This window comes from Grammomys surdaster, unplaced genomic scaffold, assembly GCF_004785775.1.
Source record: "Grammomys surdaster isolate TR1022 unplaced genomic scaffold, NIH_TR_1.0 126219, whole genome shotgun sequence".
Taxonomy (NCBI): Eukaryota; Metazoa; Chordata; class Mammalia; order Rodentia; family Muridae; genus Grammomys; species Grammomys surdaster.
This window is the reverse complement of record NW_021621022.1, coordinates 4,254,028-4,268,473: the sequence shown is the minus strand read 5'-3', so window position 1 is coordinate 4,268,473 and position 14,446 is coordinate 4,254,028. Positions and strand designations below refer to the sequence as shown.

Genomic DNA, 14,446 nt, shown 5'->3' with positions numbered 1-14,446 from the left:
TGAGCTCAGTTACGTAGCACTACAGATAGGTATGGTGTATAAACTTTGTACTTTTTGTTTGGGTTAAGACAGGAAGCAAGGCTAGATCTCACTCTTCGTGTGTAGCTAAGGTTGGCCTAAAACTCCTGATCTCTGTCTCTGTCTCCCAAGTGCTTGGGTTATAGGCCTGTGCTGCCATGCTTGGTGGTTTACTTTTTTTCAAAGTAGTTATCATGATCTACAAAAACGGTACTGTAGCCTTTTTATGAAGGGTTAAATGTAAATATGGGGGCTTTGGTGGCTAAGTGCTTAGCTCTTGGTGTCTGCAAATACAGTCATAAGCAAGGAGGCAAATGTTGCAAGAAAGTTTTACTTACTGAAAAATGGCTTAACCTACTACAGGCTATAATTCACCAGCCCCTACTCAACATCAAGAATTATTCCATATAACCTTGGATATTGTGTTTGGAACTCCTAACAGCAGTTGGTACTTATCAAGTAAGTTGTCAGATTTGCAGTCTTACTACTTTGATCATCCTTTTATTTCATAATGGAACTAAGATATTTAGTATATTTAAATATTGCTATGTCACTGCACTAAATAAATAGACTGACTTACATATCACTGTAAGACATGTCAGTAAAGTTTATTCCTAGCAGTCTTGAAAGTTTCACTGTACCAATTAAGGAAGTAAACTTTGGTAGTTTATGCTAATATAAAATCAGCAATACAGTTTAATGATTGTAGCTGCCAAGGTGTGTGTGTGTGTGTGTGTGTGTGTGTGTGTGTGTGTTCATGTGAGGGATGCACATATGTTTTCCAGTATGTGCTCATGCATGTGGAGGCCAGAGGACAACCTCTGGTGTTGGCTGACTGACAATGGAGCCCAAGGATAGTTTTACAAAATAAAGAAACTAAATGTGAAACACAGTTTAAACAAACTCATGCAGTAAGTGACAGAGTTTAGATGTGAACTGCCTGATTTCAGAGCTTGCAGTCTTAATATTTTGTGCCTTTTTCTATGCAAGAACACTTGTACTTAGAGGGTGTTTTTCTGCTTTTGACAGTATCACTCAGAAGCGGAGTCTTTAGATCAGTCACTTGCTTATCATTTCTTTAGCTCTAATTTGCTTGCTTGATTATTTGTTTGTTTGTTTGAGACAATATCTCATGTAGCCCATACTGGCCTCAAATATACTATGTGGTAGAGAATGACCTTAAATTTATGATTGTCCTGCCTCTGCCTCCTAAGTGCTAATATTAAGATGTATGCTAGCTATCACACCCAGTTTATGTGCTTCTGGGGTTCAAACCCAGATGCTACATGCTGGGCAAGCACTCTACCAAGTGAGCTACATCCCAGCCTGAGCTTGGAATATCTTACAAGATAGCCAAAGTTCTTCTAACATGTAAAATTAAATGAGTCTAGAAGTTGCTTTACTATAAACTGCAACTTATTTTTCCCTTTTAAAAAATTCACTAATTCAAAATTATTACATATTAAATATATTAAATGTAATATTAGTAAATATAAATTAATAAATAATATTGAATGAATATGTTATTAAGTAGAGTATTATTAAAATGATTAGACTTCTACTCTTCTGGCATGTTGGTAAGATACAGCCACTGTCTTTAAGGAGCTCATAGCCCAGTGGAGGGAAGTAACTGTTAGTTGGGTAATGCCAAAATTAAAGCAGAATAATGTGGGAGTTCTTCTTGTCTTTAATTCCTTAAATAATGCGCCTTTTGGTCAGGCAGTAGTGGTTCACGCTTTAATCCCAGCACTTGGGAGGCAGAGGCAGGTGGATCTCTGAGTTGGAGGCCAGCCTGGTCTACAGACTAGGACAGAGAAATCCTGTCTGAAAACAAAACAAAACCAAAAAACCACATTTTTAAACCACCAGAAAAAAATGTGAACAACAACAAACAGACCTGAAAGCACCTAGTAAAAACAGCTTAAAATAAAAAACAAAACAAAGTTTAAGTGTACTAAGATTGTATTCATCTTTCTAGCTCTTTATAGCTAGATTAAAATATCTCTGAGTAAGAAAACCTTACACCAGTTCCTGAAGTTTAGAAGTTCAGACTTCCAGACAAGTGTTTTATAAACCCTACCTTAAAACAGCATTTAAGGGGCTGGAGAAATGGTTCGGGAGAGGACTCAGGTTCAGTTCCCAGCACCCACATTACGGCTCACGGCTGATAGGACTGTTTGTTTGTTTTTAAATCATGAAACTGTCAACAGTTTGGGGGAAGTTTTAAGATGTAATTTATAATCCTGCTCTGTCCTTGCTGTTGTGTACTTGTGCAAGGCTGAGGAGGATGTTAAGGGTTTATTTCAGTGCTTGGAAAGGAAGAGTCCTTGGTTTGTTTATTGTTCTGTAAAAACAAACTAATTCTCCCTTTCTGGTTATCTTTTAGTCTGCATTTGAAAAAGACAAAACCTTGCAAAATAATTTACTTTCTGTGTGATTTGCTTTAGAAAGAAAAACAGTAGTTCTTTTCTTAATCTATAAGAGAAATGACACTCCGCCTGTGCGAGCATGAGGGACATCATTTCTTATGCTCACCAAGAGTAAGAGCGTTCTGTAGAGTTTTTAATTGTTTCCCACTTACTGCATCTATTATTGTGTGATCTGTATGGGCAGTGTTTGTTTTTCTACTTTCTAGCTATTCTTTGCTGTAAGAGACAGTAACATCAATGATGGTCAACACCGGTCATGTAGAATTGGATGAAAGTTCAGGATGTTGCCCTTTGCTTAATCAAATATAACTTCTTCCTAATGCCAGCAAGGCAAAGGGTGATAGAGTTGAGATAACTTCATTGTTTTTATTCTCATTTTTGAGCTCTTAGGTAAAGTTAGCTTTTGGCAGTTTTCTATGGGGTTAGCTAGATAACAGGTGTAGTCTATATTCTATATGCATGACAAATCTGTCAGGTGGTGAAACACTGGGATAATGTCTGAGCATTTGCACTCTGCTGAGCATTTCATTCTGAATCAGATGGCAAGTTCTTCTCTCCCTTGTCTCTGCCTTCTGATCTCTTACTTGAGAAGTTAGAGGCTGGAATAATAAGATTTATTTTTTAATCATTAATTTTCACTTTTTACTTACTTAAAGGTTGACAGTGAATAGTTACACAGCAGTCATTGTAAAGTCATTGGAACCCAAGTTGTAGAACTTCATTACAATTGGCCACATTGCCTGCTCTTATTTTGTATGAAGTAATTATTTTAAGATGACAGTTTCTTGTTTAGAAATTCAAAGATTATTTATAAAATGTTTGAAAAGTGAATTTATATTGATTTCCTTCTTTTCAGTGATTGAAGGAAAATCTGGAGCTTGAAATCCTACTTTATTATACATTTTCCACAGTGGCACAAATAAATTGATGGTTCAAGGATGGGAGGATAAAGATTTAGAGGAGAGAGGCCGGGCGGTGGTGGCGCACGCCTTTAATCCCAGCACTCGGGAGGCAGAGGCAGGCGGATTTCTGAGTTCGAGGCCAGCCTGGTCTACAGAGTGAGTTCCAGGACAGCCAGGACTATACAGAGAAACCCTGTCTCAAAAAACCAAAAAAAAAAAAAAAAAAAGATTTAGAGGAGAGGAGAAACAAAACTATGAAAGAGTGAGCTGCTAACAGCTCTTTACTTGCCCAGCCTTGGCTGCTTTAATTTAAAGCCATTGCTTTCCTGAAGGGAACAAATTACAGTTTCTAAGCCATGCCTGATGTGCATTTCCTGACTACAACCCTGCTCCACTGCTCTGTACTGCTTCCTTAGTCAGACATGACGAGTTCTCAGCAAACCTTGCACCCCTCTGTTCCATGGCCAGCTTGTCTCTCTGTGCTACATTATCTTAATTACTATTGCATTGTAATAGGCTTTTATGTCAATAGGGCAAGTAATTGACTTTTCAAAGTGTAATAAAAGTAAAGGCCGATAAAGCAGCATAATGTAATTAAGAAGTGTATAAAAGTTGTAACTAGAAGCTACTATTCAAGAACTGGTGGCTGTGGGTGTGGCCCAATAGTAGAGCATTTGTCTGAACATACAGAAGGCCCTGGGTTCTAGCCTCAGCTCCCAAGAAAACGACAAAGGAATCTCCCACCCCTTGTTACTTGTATGACAGGCTGCCTAAACCTGATTAACAGCTTATTTTCATATGGCTTTACATGATTATAGGCTTGATATACGTCAGTGATTTGTGATTAGCTTATTTAAAAAAATAAAAGCTAATTCAACACAGTATGAACCTTCATTACAAAAATACAGATTTTTCTTGGTAAGGAAAAAGAGCTAAGACCTGATTCAAAGCCAAAGCCTCAACAGTGTAGGCCACCAAGTAATGTGATTATACCTTAGGCAGTTTCGTTTTTATTCAAGTCTTTCCCTCCTTAATATGAGTATTTTTTTTTCCATTTACTTAAAAATAATTTAAACCTCGGGGCTTTGTTAGGTTATGAATCTAAATAAGAAAACTAAGATATAGGTGAATGTTTTTCATATGATGCTTAAATAAAGCCATGTAGCAGTACTATTGGCTAAAATTAGAGTGATTGTGGAGACACTATTTAGAAGATAATACATATTGTTTGTTTATAGCTAGCCAGGCTATTGCACAAAAAGAAAAAAGGTTTTTATCATCACAATAGAAACACAACCAAGACAGATGGTATTTTATAACATGAGAAAGATCTTTTTATAAAAGAGAAGATCTTTTATAAAAGTTTTTCAGGAACTTTTATAAAAGAAAAAAAAAAGTGCTTCTCATTTGTCCCCTTTACTATTTAAGGATTGACTTATTTTTCACATTTTTTTTTAAGATTTGGTTCATTATAAGGCTGTTTTAAATAAAACTGAACTTATATTCCTTTTATTTAAATAACACTTATTTGATGGGTTTTGCCCTGTATACCGTGTTTATATGCTACCTACCTTTAGTATTTTCGTGCTCTCTACAATGTATAACCAGATAACGCACTCTCTAGCTCTCTTTCTCAGTCATAGAAGGGAAGCTTCCTTTTTTTTACAGAATCACTTGACCATTCCCTCTGTGTCTTAAACTTCGGCTCCAACACTCCTACATATTTCTAAGTCACTGTCTTGCTTTTTAAACCCTTGTCATCCATAGGTGCTGATTTGTTGCCCCTGGAATTTTTGCACTTAACTGGAATCTTGTGGTACAAACTGTTAAGTGCTCTGTTCCTGCTCTCCTTCTTATCTTCCTGTGCTGCCTGTGTGACTGAAGACTTGGTGGTTGCTTTGGGTGTTGCTGATTTTGTTTTTAGTACTCCTTCCCTTTAATTCAAGCATTTATGATATGTGAGCAATGTTGATTCATAAGAGACTTGCTATACAGCATATGACACTAGAGGAAAGAACTTGGAAACAGGATTTCCTGCCTGTGCTGTTTCTCCCCTCCTTTCTGGATAGTCTTAGCTCCCATGTTTTAGCATGTATATAAGCTCCAGAATGTCCATTTGCTTGATATTTCCAAGCTCAATTTAAAGCTCCTAATATATCTCCTAAAACCTGATTCCTGGATCTCACCCCCAGTTTCTCCCATTCACTGAATGGTATTTGCATCCCTTGTTGCTCAGACTCTTAATTTGGAGCCATCTTTGTGCTCTGTCTCCTCTCACACTTTGCATTTAACCCATTAGCTTTGTACAGCCTCCGCTTCTTCACTACTTGCACAGTGGTCTCCTGTTCACACTCATACCCTTTTACAGGAAACATAAATGAATGTGGTTGCCCCTTGGGACAAAACCCTTCAATGGATTCCGGTTGTTCTGGATTCTTACCATTGCCCGCAGGACCAGACCCATTTGGTTCCGGCTCCTTCCTGACTGTTTCTCCTGCCAGTCTCCTCCTGGAAGAATGCTCAGCTCTAGCTTTACTAGCCACTTTGGTTTTCTTCAAAAATAGCAGATTTTCTTAAGATTATCTTTATCAGTGTTTCTGTTTGAAATGCTTATGCTCCAAAATATACCTACAACTCACATTTATGTCTGTTTGTGGAGAGACCTTGACCACTCTGATCTCGAATCTAATCCCTATTTCACATCCTAGTGATCCTCTTCTCTTTGCCCCTGACCTTGCTTTAGTCCTGACGTTTCCTCATTTCTTGTGTAGTAGCAAGAATCTACCCTGCCTCTCCCTAGACTGGAAACTGAACAAGGACACAGAATTTTCTGACTCATCTACTGTGAGACATAATAGCACTCAAAATTTGAATGACTAAAAGTGCAAATAAACAGAACCTTCAGACGGATCACTTTGCGTCTCTGTACTTTGATTCCATATGTATAAAATGAAGGGCTGACACAAAGTCCATAAGCATTTCAACTTCAGATGATTATTCCCTATAGTTACAAGTTCAAGGCATTTAACTTTTCAAATGATTTTTTGAAGACACATTGCTCAGGCCAGTACTTTACAGGCACAACACTCAAGGAACTATGAGATCTCTGATGCTTCTGTTTTCTTTTTCTGGACTTCTTGTTTACAACTTTCCCAGCTCTATTTTCTAAAGTTACTATCCATCGTCTACTTCTTTGTATTTATTATTTTAATTTCTTCATTATTATTATTTATGTGTATGAGTGTTTTGCTGTATGTATGTATGTATGTATGTATGTATGTATAGTGTCCAAGGAGGCCAGAAAAGGGCATCTGATCCCCAAGAACTGGAGTCATAGATTGTTGCAGTTCACCATGTTGGTGCTAGGAATCTAACTAGGTCCTTTGGAAAAACAGCTAGTGCTCTTAGCTTCTGAGGTATCTCTCTAGCCCCTCTTTGTATTGCAGAATTAAATTGCCTCTCTACATTTAAAATATTTTTTTCTAATCAGTCCTCATTTGACATCCATTGGATATAAGCAGATGTGATTTGAAGCATATTTCTTAGCTGCTTCATTCTTGCTCTGTAGGGATTCCTCTTCCCAACTCTCTCTCCAGATACATACAACCCTGGTTAATACACATATTAATTGGTTTGATGGATTTTTAAATCATGGAGAAGAAAACAAAATATGTAAAATTTAGTCTCTCATTTTACTGCAAAGTTTTTCCAGCCAGGATGTGGTGGTACACACCTGTAGTCTTGGTGCTTGGGAAGTTGAGACAGGAGAAACAATAGCTCAAGACCAAGCACACATAGCAGCTCACCCTGTAGTATGCACCTCAGTAGCAGCGAAGGAGAGGACAGCCACAAGTTCAAGACCAACTTGGGCTTCAGAGTGAAACCTTGTCTTAAAAGCCAGAATCAGTGGAGCCAGAGTGCAGGAGAATTAATATGTGCTGGTTCAAGGACAGCCCGTATTAAAAGACATTGTTTCAGAACAGAAAAATAAAAAAACTTCTGAGCTGAATAGGCTCATAGACTATATAGGACAATGCCTAAATGTGCCCTAACCAGCTTTGGACTCAAAAAAAGAGAGAGGTAGAGAGGTAAACAGCTTGCTTACTCCAGGACTTCTCAGAAACTTGAACAAACCAATGTATAATCCTTCAAGAGATGATTGTAGTATCTATGATTTATCTCACTACAGAGTATCTTTTTTAAGCTTCATTTTTATGTATGTCTGAGTGAGTATTTGCCACATGTGTGGGTGCTTGAGGAGACCAGGAGAGGGTTTCAGAGCTTCTGGAGCTGGCAATACAGGTGTTTATGAGACTCCTCATTATAGGTACAAGGAGCTGAAGTCAGCAAGTGCTCTTAAATGCTAGCCATCTCTCCAGCCTCACACAAGAGACAGCAGTGCTCCATGAAACGTATCTTTGAACATTTACTAGGTAAAGCATTGTTGTAATTATATATGAATCACTTTTTATGAAATATACATTTGTTCCTTAGTATTTTAAGAAAGTCTTCCTTTAAAAAAAATATGTTCTGGGGCTGTAGAGACAGCTCTTGCTCAGAGCACTTGCTGCCTGTGTGGGAACCAAGCATGCAAATGGCATACAGATGTACATGCAGACAAAACACTCATACACATAAAATAAGTAGATATTTTTTAAAATGTATGTTGAAGCTGGGCATGGAGATACACATCTTGAATCCCAGCAGAAGTGGTGGATCTCTGAGTTTGGGTACATTCAGAGCTACACAGAGAAAGTCTCAAAACAGACAAACAAGCTTGAATGAGAGGTTGATGGCTCAGGTCTTTAATCTGAACACCTGGGAGGCTAACAAGACTTCAAGTTAAAGGCCAGCCTGGGCTACACAATAGGCTGGACAGGATGGACCAGAATAAGATCCTCAGAAATAAAAGTACTGTACCATATCAGAGAATGAATATTAGATTATGTAGGGAGATATGTGTAAATCTGGTGTGTGTATAAATGCATTCTATAAATTTCAGGTATTCATTCATTTACAAAACTACTGTTTTCTATCTAGTTGATTTTTTTGTATCTTTATATCTTTAAAAATTTATGATATAAAATATACACTACAGACTACCTATCAATGTAATTATTATAGAACATATAGAACATATATTGATGTGTGCATGACCAAATGTACATTTTATTTTATTATTTTTTTTTTGCATTTCATTAGAACATCTTAAAGGTTTTTCTGATTAAATACTTTGTCAATTTTAAATATACAAGTAACAATTTTACACTTAAAATTTTAAAAATATTGACCCAGGCATAGCGACATATGATTTTATTTTTTAAAGATTTATTTATTTTATGTATTTGAGTACACCATAGATAGCTGTCTTCAGACACACCGGATCCCATTACAGATGGATGTGAGCCACCATGTGGTTGCTGGGAATTGAACTCAGGACCTCTGAAAGAGCAGTCGGTGCTCTTAACCACTGAGCCATCTCTCCAGCCCGCGACATATGATTTTAATTCTAGTTCTTGGGAGGCAAACATAGGCAGATCTCTGTGAATTCAAGGCTAGACAAGGCTACATAGCAAGACTTTGTCTTTAAAAAAGCCCCCAAATTTAAAAAAACAACAACAAACAAACTAAACTGTGTTCAGAGGAAAAGCTTCTCTTCATCAGTATAACTGTGATTTACATTCTACATACTTTTCTAGACACTTTGATCCTATGTTTGCTAATGTTCAGAGATGCCTACCCCCGAGACCCTGTCTGCAGTCAATGAAGCATACCTCTTGTGCTTATCAAAGCCTTTGCTTTGAGTTAGATAGTCCTTGACTTGGTTTTGATTAATAGACTTCAACAAAGGTGATTGATTCTACATGAACCTGAGGTACTTATATGGAAAAAAGGATCTTGTTCCAGATTTGCCAAGTAAAATTGTAGAATGCCTGCCTCAAAGAAAGGTCAGGAGGATAAGAGAGAAGGCAAGACTGCACTCTTGGGATGAGTATAAAAATTTTAATAGGGACTGTGTAGATAAGCAGTGATGTTAGTGGGGCTGAGTAGGCAGATGTCCTCATTTTAGGAGGTAAGTGTTGGTATGTTAAGTATGACCCTGGCAGGAAGCTGAGTGGGATCACATGGAAACCTAGAAAAGCATCCAACAGTCTTAACCATCAAAACATGGAGTCCTTCCCAAGTAACATATATGCTGATAGACTGATATTGATGGGCCCTATTAGCTACTTAAAAAATAAGCATGTTTAAGATTCTTCAAGATAAAAACAATGTTTATAAAAATGATAGTAATCAGGATAAACAGTTGAATATCAAGAACTGATTAAGCATAAAAGAAGTTAAATATAAAGATACAGAGATTAATCAGCAGATGACAGTAAAGCCTAAAGTCAACATGGATGAAGAAAGAATTAATTATTCAAGTAAGAAATGGTTCTGAAGAGTTTGCCGTGAGTACAGAAAAGAGAAAAGTCTTGAAAACTATGTAGTGATACAGTTGGACATTAGGAAAGATGGAGAGCCTCAGTTTGGGAGGTGGCTGTGAGAGTGAGTAAGTGATGGCCTAAAGGCTAAGAATGGCTTCCAACTTGGCAGAATTACAGATGTGGTTAAAGCTAGGCCATGGTGGTGCACACCTTGCTCCCAGCACTTGGGAGGCAGAAACAGGTAGATCTCTGAGTTCAAGGCCAGTGTAGTCTATAGAGTGAGTTCCAGGACACATATGCTTCAACGAGAAACTTTGTCAAGAAAAACCAACCAACCAACCAAACAAACAAACAAAAACTGGTTGAAATTACAATCAGAATACTAGTGATAAGTAAAAGTTGACCACAGTAGAAATATTGAGTGGAAAGTTAAAGAGACCGGAGCCGGAAGTCTGTAGAGGAAGGGAGGGGCTTCCCTCCCACAGCGGCAGTGGGAACTACACACAATGGACTTTAAGATGCTAACAGATGTTAACATCCCTGTGCTGTGTGTCCATTCAAGATTAAGGAAAGATATGCTTTAAGACAAAAGTTTGGTATACTGTACCCAAGAAGGGATCCAAAGAGCATCATGTCAGCAGGAAAGGAGGCATCCATAGTTTTGGGCACAGTTAGTGATGATAAAATATTTTTGTGAAAGTTACTCTGAATACTTTGAAAAATACGAAAAAGATAGCTACAGAAGGGAGCACTATTTTGTGGAGGGGATGGTGGCACTGAATAATTTTGATTAATTTCTTCATAATAAAACCAAGCATAAGTAGCCAGGCATGGTGGTTCGCTCCCTTAATCCCAGCACTCAGGAGGCAGGTGAATCTCTGTAGATTTGAGGCCTGGTCTAAGTATAGAGTTCTGCATACTTAAAGGGGTATGCAGTGAAACGCTATCAAAAATACATATGATTTATTGAGTATCATGCATGTGTTGAACACTGCTTAAGGCCCTGGGTATAAAACGTTTGGAGGACAAGGGAACTTCTATCTTTACATTTTAGTAATATGACTACACATTGCTTTTAAAAGGTACAGCAAGCCCAAGCAAGCCCAAACATAGGACTTGGGTTGGAGGGAGTCTATGAAGAGGGGTTGAGGAATCCTTGAAAACATGTTGATGTGAGTAAGAAAATAGCTAATAATGGACAGCGTTAGACAAAATATTAGGTGAAAGAGCATTCGCAAAGTAAGACAAATGGTAGTGCATCTTCTCTCCCCAGCTGAATGCAAAATTGACAGTTGACAGGATAAGAATAGGCAGGTTCACAATTGCGTGTCTAGTGTATCTCTGAAAAACTGAAAGGGAGACAAAAAATTAGTTAAGAATGTAAGGTTTAGGGTTAGAGAGATTCTTTTGAAGATCCAAGAAAATTATTTTTAGAACTTCGTAAATGAAGATACCATATTTGTAACATAATTTCGCTGTTGTCTTTTGTGTTTATAATTTCTATAATTGCCTTTAATAGATGCAAATAGTTAGGATGGTTTTCTTTACCTCCCTGCAGGTTACTCAGATGAGTCGTCCAGACCTGATTCTCTTTCTGATGAAGTATCTCATGGCTCTCATAGTTGGGATTCCCTCTATTTTTTGGGTTGGAAGCAAAAAGACATGCTTTGAATGGGCCAGTTTTTTCCATGGGCGAAGAAAAAAAGAGTAAGTTAATGAGTTCTCTAGTATTAACAGCCCCCCTCCCTCCTGTGTGTGTGTGTGTGTGTGTGTGTGTGTGTGTGTGTACATGCATGAGCGCATTGAACTTGAGAAGTATTCTCAAAAAATTGTAACTTTATCAGCAGTGACTAGTAGCATTGGCGCAGTAGCATAATTTAGAACAGTTCACTGGACACAGTGGTTCATGCCTGTAACCCTTACTATTGACTAGACTGAGGCTAGACTGGGCAACATAGGAAGATTCCATCTTTAAAAAAATAAAAACAACTGGAAATCTCATCCTGAGAAGATGATTGAGTAGAGGCACACAAGTGCGTCAGTATTCAAATCCTTTAGATTGGAATTGTGGAGCATTCAAAATATAATTTTCTTGAAACTAGAAACAAGTGGATGCTTTTTCTCTTCATATTTATCTGGCCTTCCTGACTGAAGGCTGGTGTGTATTCTCACCTTTTTTCGGATGAGAAAACCAAGAGCAGCATGCCATGCCACGCTGTTCAGTGTAAGAGGAACTTCAGCTTCTGTCAGAGGTTCCCATTGCTCTTCCAGGTCTGTCAGACATGTGAAGAGATAGAGTAACACACCATTCTGATTCAGTGCACGTTCAAATTTGATAACCTTGGTTATTTTTTGGTTGGTTGGTTGGTTGGTTGGCTAGTTGGTTTTTTTCCTTTTGTTTTGTTTTGAGACAAGGTTTCTTTGTATAGCCTTGGCTGTCCTGAAACTAGCTTTCCTTCTTTTATCTAATTGTAGTCTGAAGCTATTGAAAGATTAGTTAAGGGTGATCATCGTATATAGTATCATATTCCTGATTTTTAATGAAAGTATTTGTAATTAATTAATTTGGGCAGTGGTGGCACACACCTTTAATCCCAGCACCTGAGAGGCAGAGTCAGGCGGATCTCCAAGTTTGACGTCAGCTTGGTCTACAGAGTGAATTCCAGGAGCCAGGCAGGGCTACAAAGAAACCCTGTTTCAAAAAAAATCAAATAAATAAATAAAAGATATTTCTAGTGGTTATTGGTGTTTCATTAAATATTTTTGCTGCTTTTGGAGTTGACATGTTTTCTCTCTGTAATAAGTTACTCCTCATCTGTTTGGTGTTCTATTATAACTTTAAATATCAAGATTAACATTACATGGACTAAAGAAGAATCTACACTCATCAGGTATCAGTTTCCAGTCTTTCAACCCAGTACTGAAAACAGCAAGAACTGTAGCAATGCTGCTGATTTGAGAACTTACACAAACTTTCTCAAATACTTTTTCAGTATATGATCCAGTCTATAAATGTTGGTGTTGTTTTAATTAAGTCATTTAATTTTACCTTTGGCTGATTCTCACAGACACTTTACAGTGATTTAATTTGATTTTTTGTTAATTCAATTATTGCTTTGTTCAACGTCATGCACGTCTATCTATTCTGTAATGTTTCTTTCATAGCATTTAAAAATCTTTTTTTTGTTTTTTGAGACAGGGTTTCTCTTGTGTAGCCTTGGCTGTCCTGGAACTCACTCTGTAGACCAGGCTGCCCTCCATCTCAGAGATCAGCCTGCCTCTGCCTCCTGAGCACTGGATTAAAGGCATGAACCACCATTGCTTGGCCACTTTTAAAAACTTTTTCCTCTGTAATTTGTCCCTTTAAATTGTCTAGGACTTCATTGAATATTTGCTTAATTTAATTTTTCATATTACTTTGTTCTAAGGTTGACCACTCGTGACTGACTGTTCTAGTACTAGGCAGCTGTTTCTGCCACAGAATCAAGATGGAGTCTTAAAAATGCTTTTGCAAGTTAAAAGTTTACTCAGTTATCATGAGCCCTTATTACTTCCACAAAGCACAAAAAAAAAAGACTTTTTTCTATCTTATAATTATTTTAAAAAATATTTTGGGGACCTGAAAGATCACAAGTGTCTTTATCTGAAAGGACCTTTTAGAAACAATGAACTTACCAGCTTTTTTTTTTTTCATAGATAAAACAAAGGAAAGCCAAGGATAGCGATTTGCTGAGACTGTGTGCTCACAGAATTGCAACTACTATTTTGAGTTTTATTTAGATGGATGTGAAGATGACCATGAACTGATCCTTCTGTCTCAACATCCCAGATGCTAGGATTACTGGCCTCAAACCTAGTTTTTGACAAAGATTTTTGTTATATTTTATCCTCTGCCAAAAATGTTACCTCAAATTGGTCCCAATGACTTAATTTGGGGAGCAGTTAACTTCAAGAGCAGTATCAACTAGTATCAGCAGCAGTAGTGTTTGTTGTCTATAGGAATGTTAGTTTGTATCCTAAACTTCTTGTTGTATTGTCTAGGATAGTGAACGAGAGCCGGCAGGTGCTCCAGGAACCTGACTTTGCGCAGTCCCTCCTGAGGGATCCAAATACTCCAATTATAAGAAAATCAAGAGGAACTTCCACTCAAGGGACATCCACACATGCTTCTTCAACTCAGCTGGCCATGGTGGATGATCAAAGAAGCAAAGCAGGGAGTGTCCACAGCAAAGTGAGCAGCTACCATGGCAGCCTCCACCGGTCACGTGATGGCAGGTAAGTTCTGGGAGCAACCTATTCATGTATTCAGTTAGGAACACACAGATTAAGAGACAGAAGCCAATTCTGAAGTAGAAGTGGAGCATTATTAAACTTTTTAAATTTGGGTATAGTTCCAGATTATGGGATTTAAAGCCAAAGGACTTTGGGGTTTAAACCTGATGCAAAAGCAGTCTGATGTTACTGTAGGACACTGAGTGGAGATAAGAGAAGGCAGACTGCTCAGTTTAGAAAGATGCATTTAATTGGGCAGTCATGGTATACACCTTTAATCCCAGTTATTGGGAGGCAGAGGTAGGTGGATCTCTCTTGAGTTCGAGGCCAGCCTGGTCTACAGAGTTCCAGGACAACCAGGGCTACACAGAGAAACAAAAAAACAAAACAGACGAAC

At 37.8% G+C, this 14,446-nt stretch overlaps 1 protein-coding gene across 1 annotated transcript in view; it reads left to right on the top strand.

The window, feature by feature from the left end:
- Fzd3 (frizzled class receptor 3) overlaps positions 1 to 14,446 on the top strand; it is a 56,917-nt gene that overhangs the window by 36,070 nt on the left and 6,401 nt on the right. Inside the window, exons 5-6 of the mRNA XM_028758823.1 lie at positions 11,336 to 11,484; positions 13,819 to 14,052. Of these exons, the coding sequence (XP_028614656.1) occupies positions 11,336 to 11,484; positions 13,819 to 14,052 (383 nt within the window). The remainder of the gene's footprint in view (positions 1 to 11,335; positions 11,485 to 13,818; positions 14,053 to 14,446) is intronic.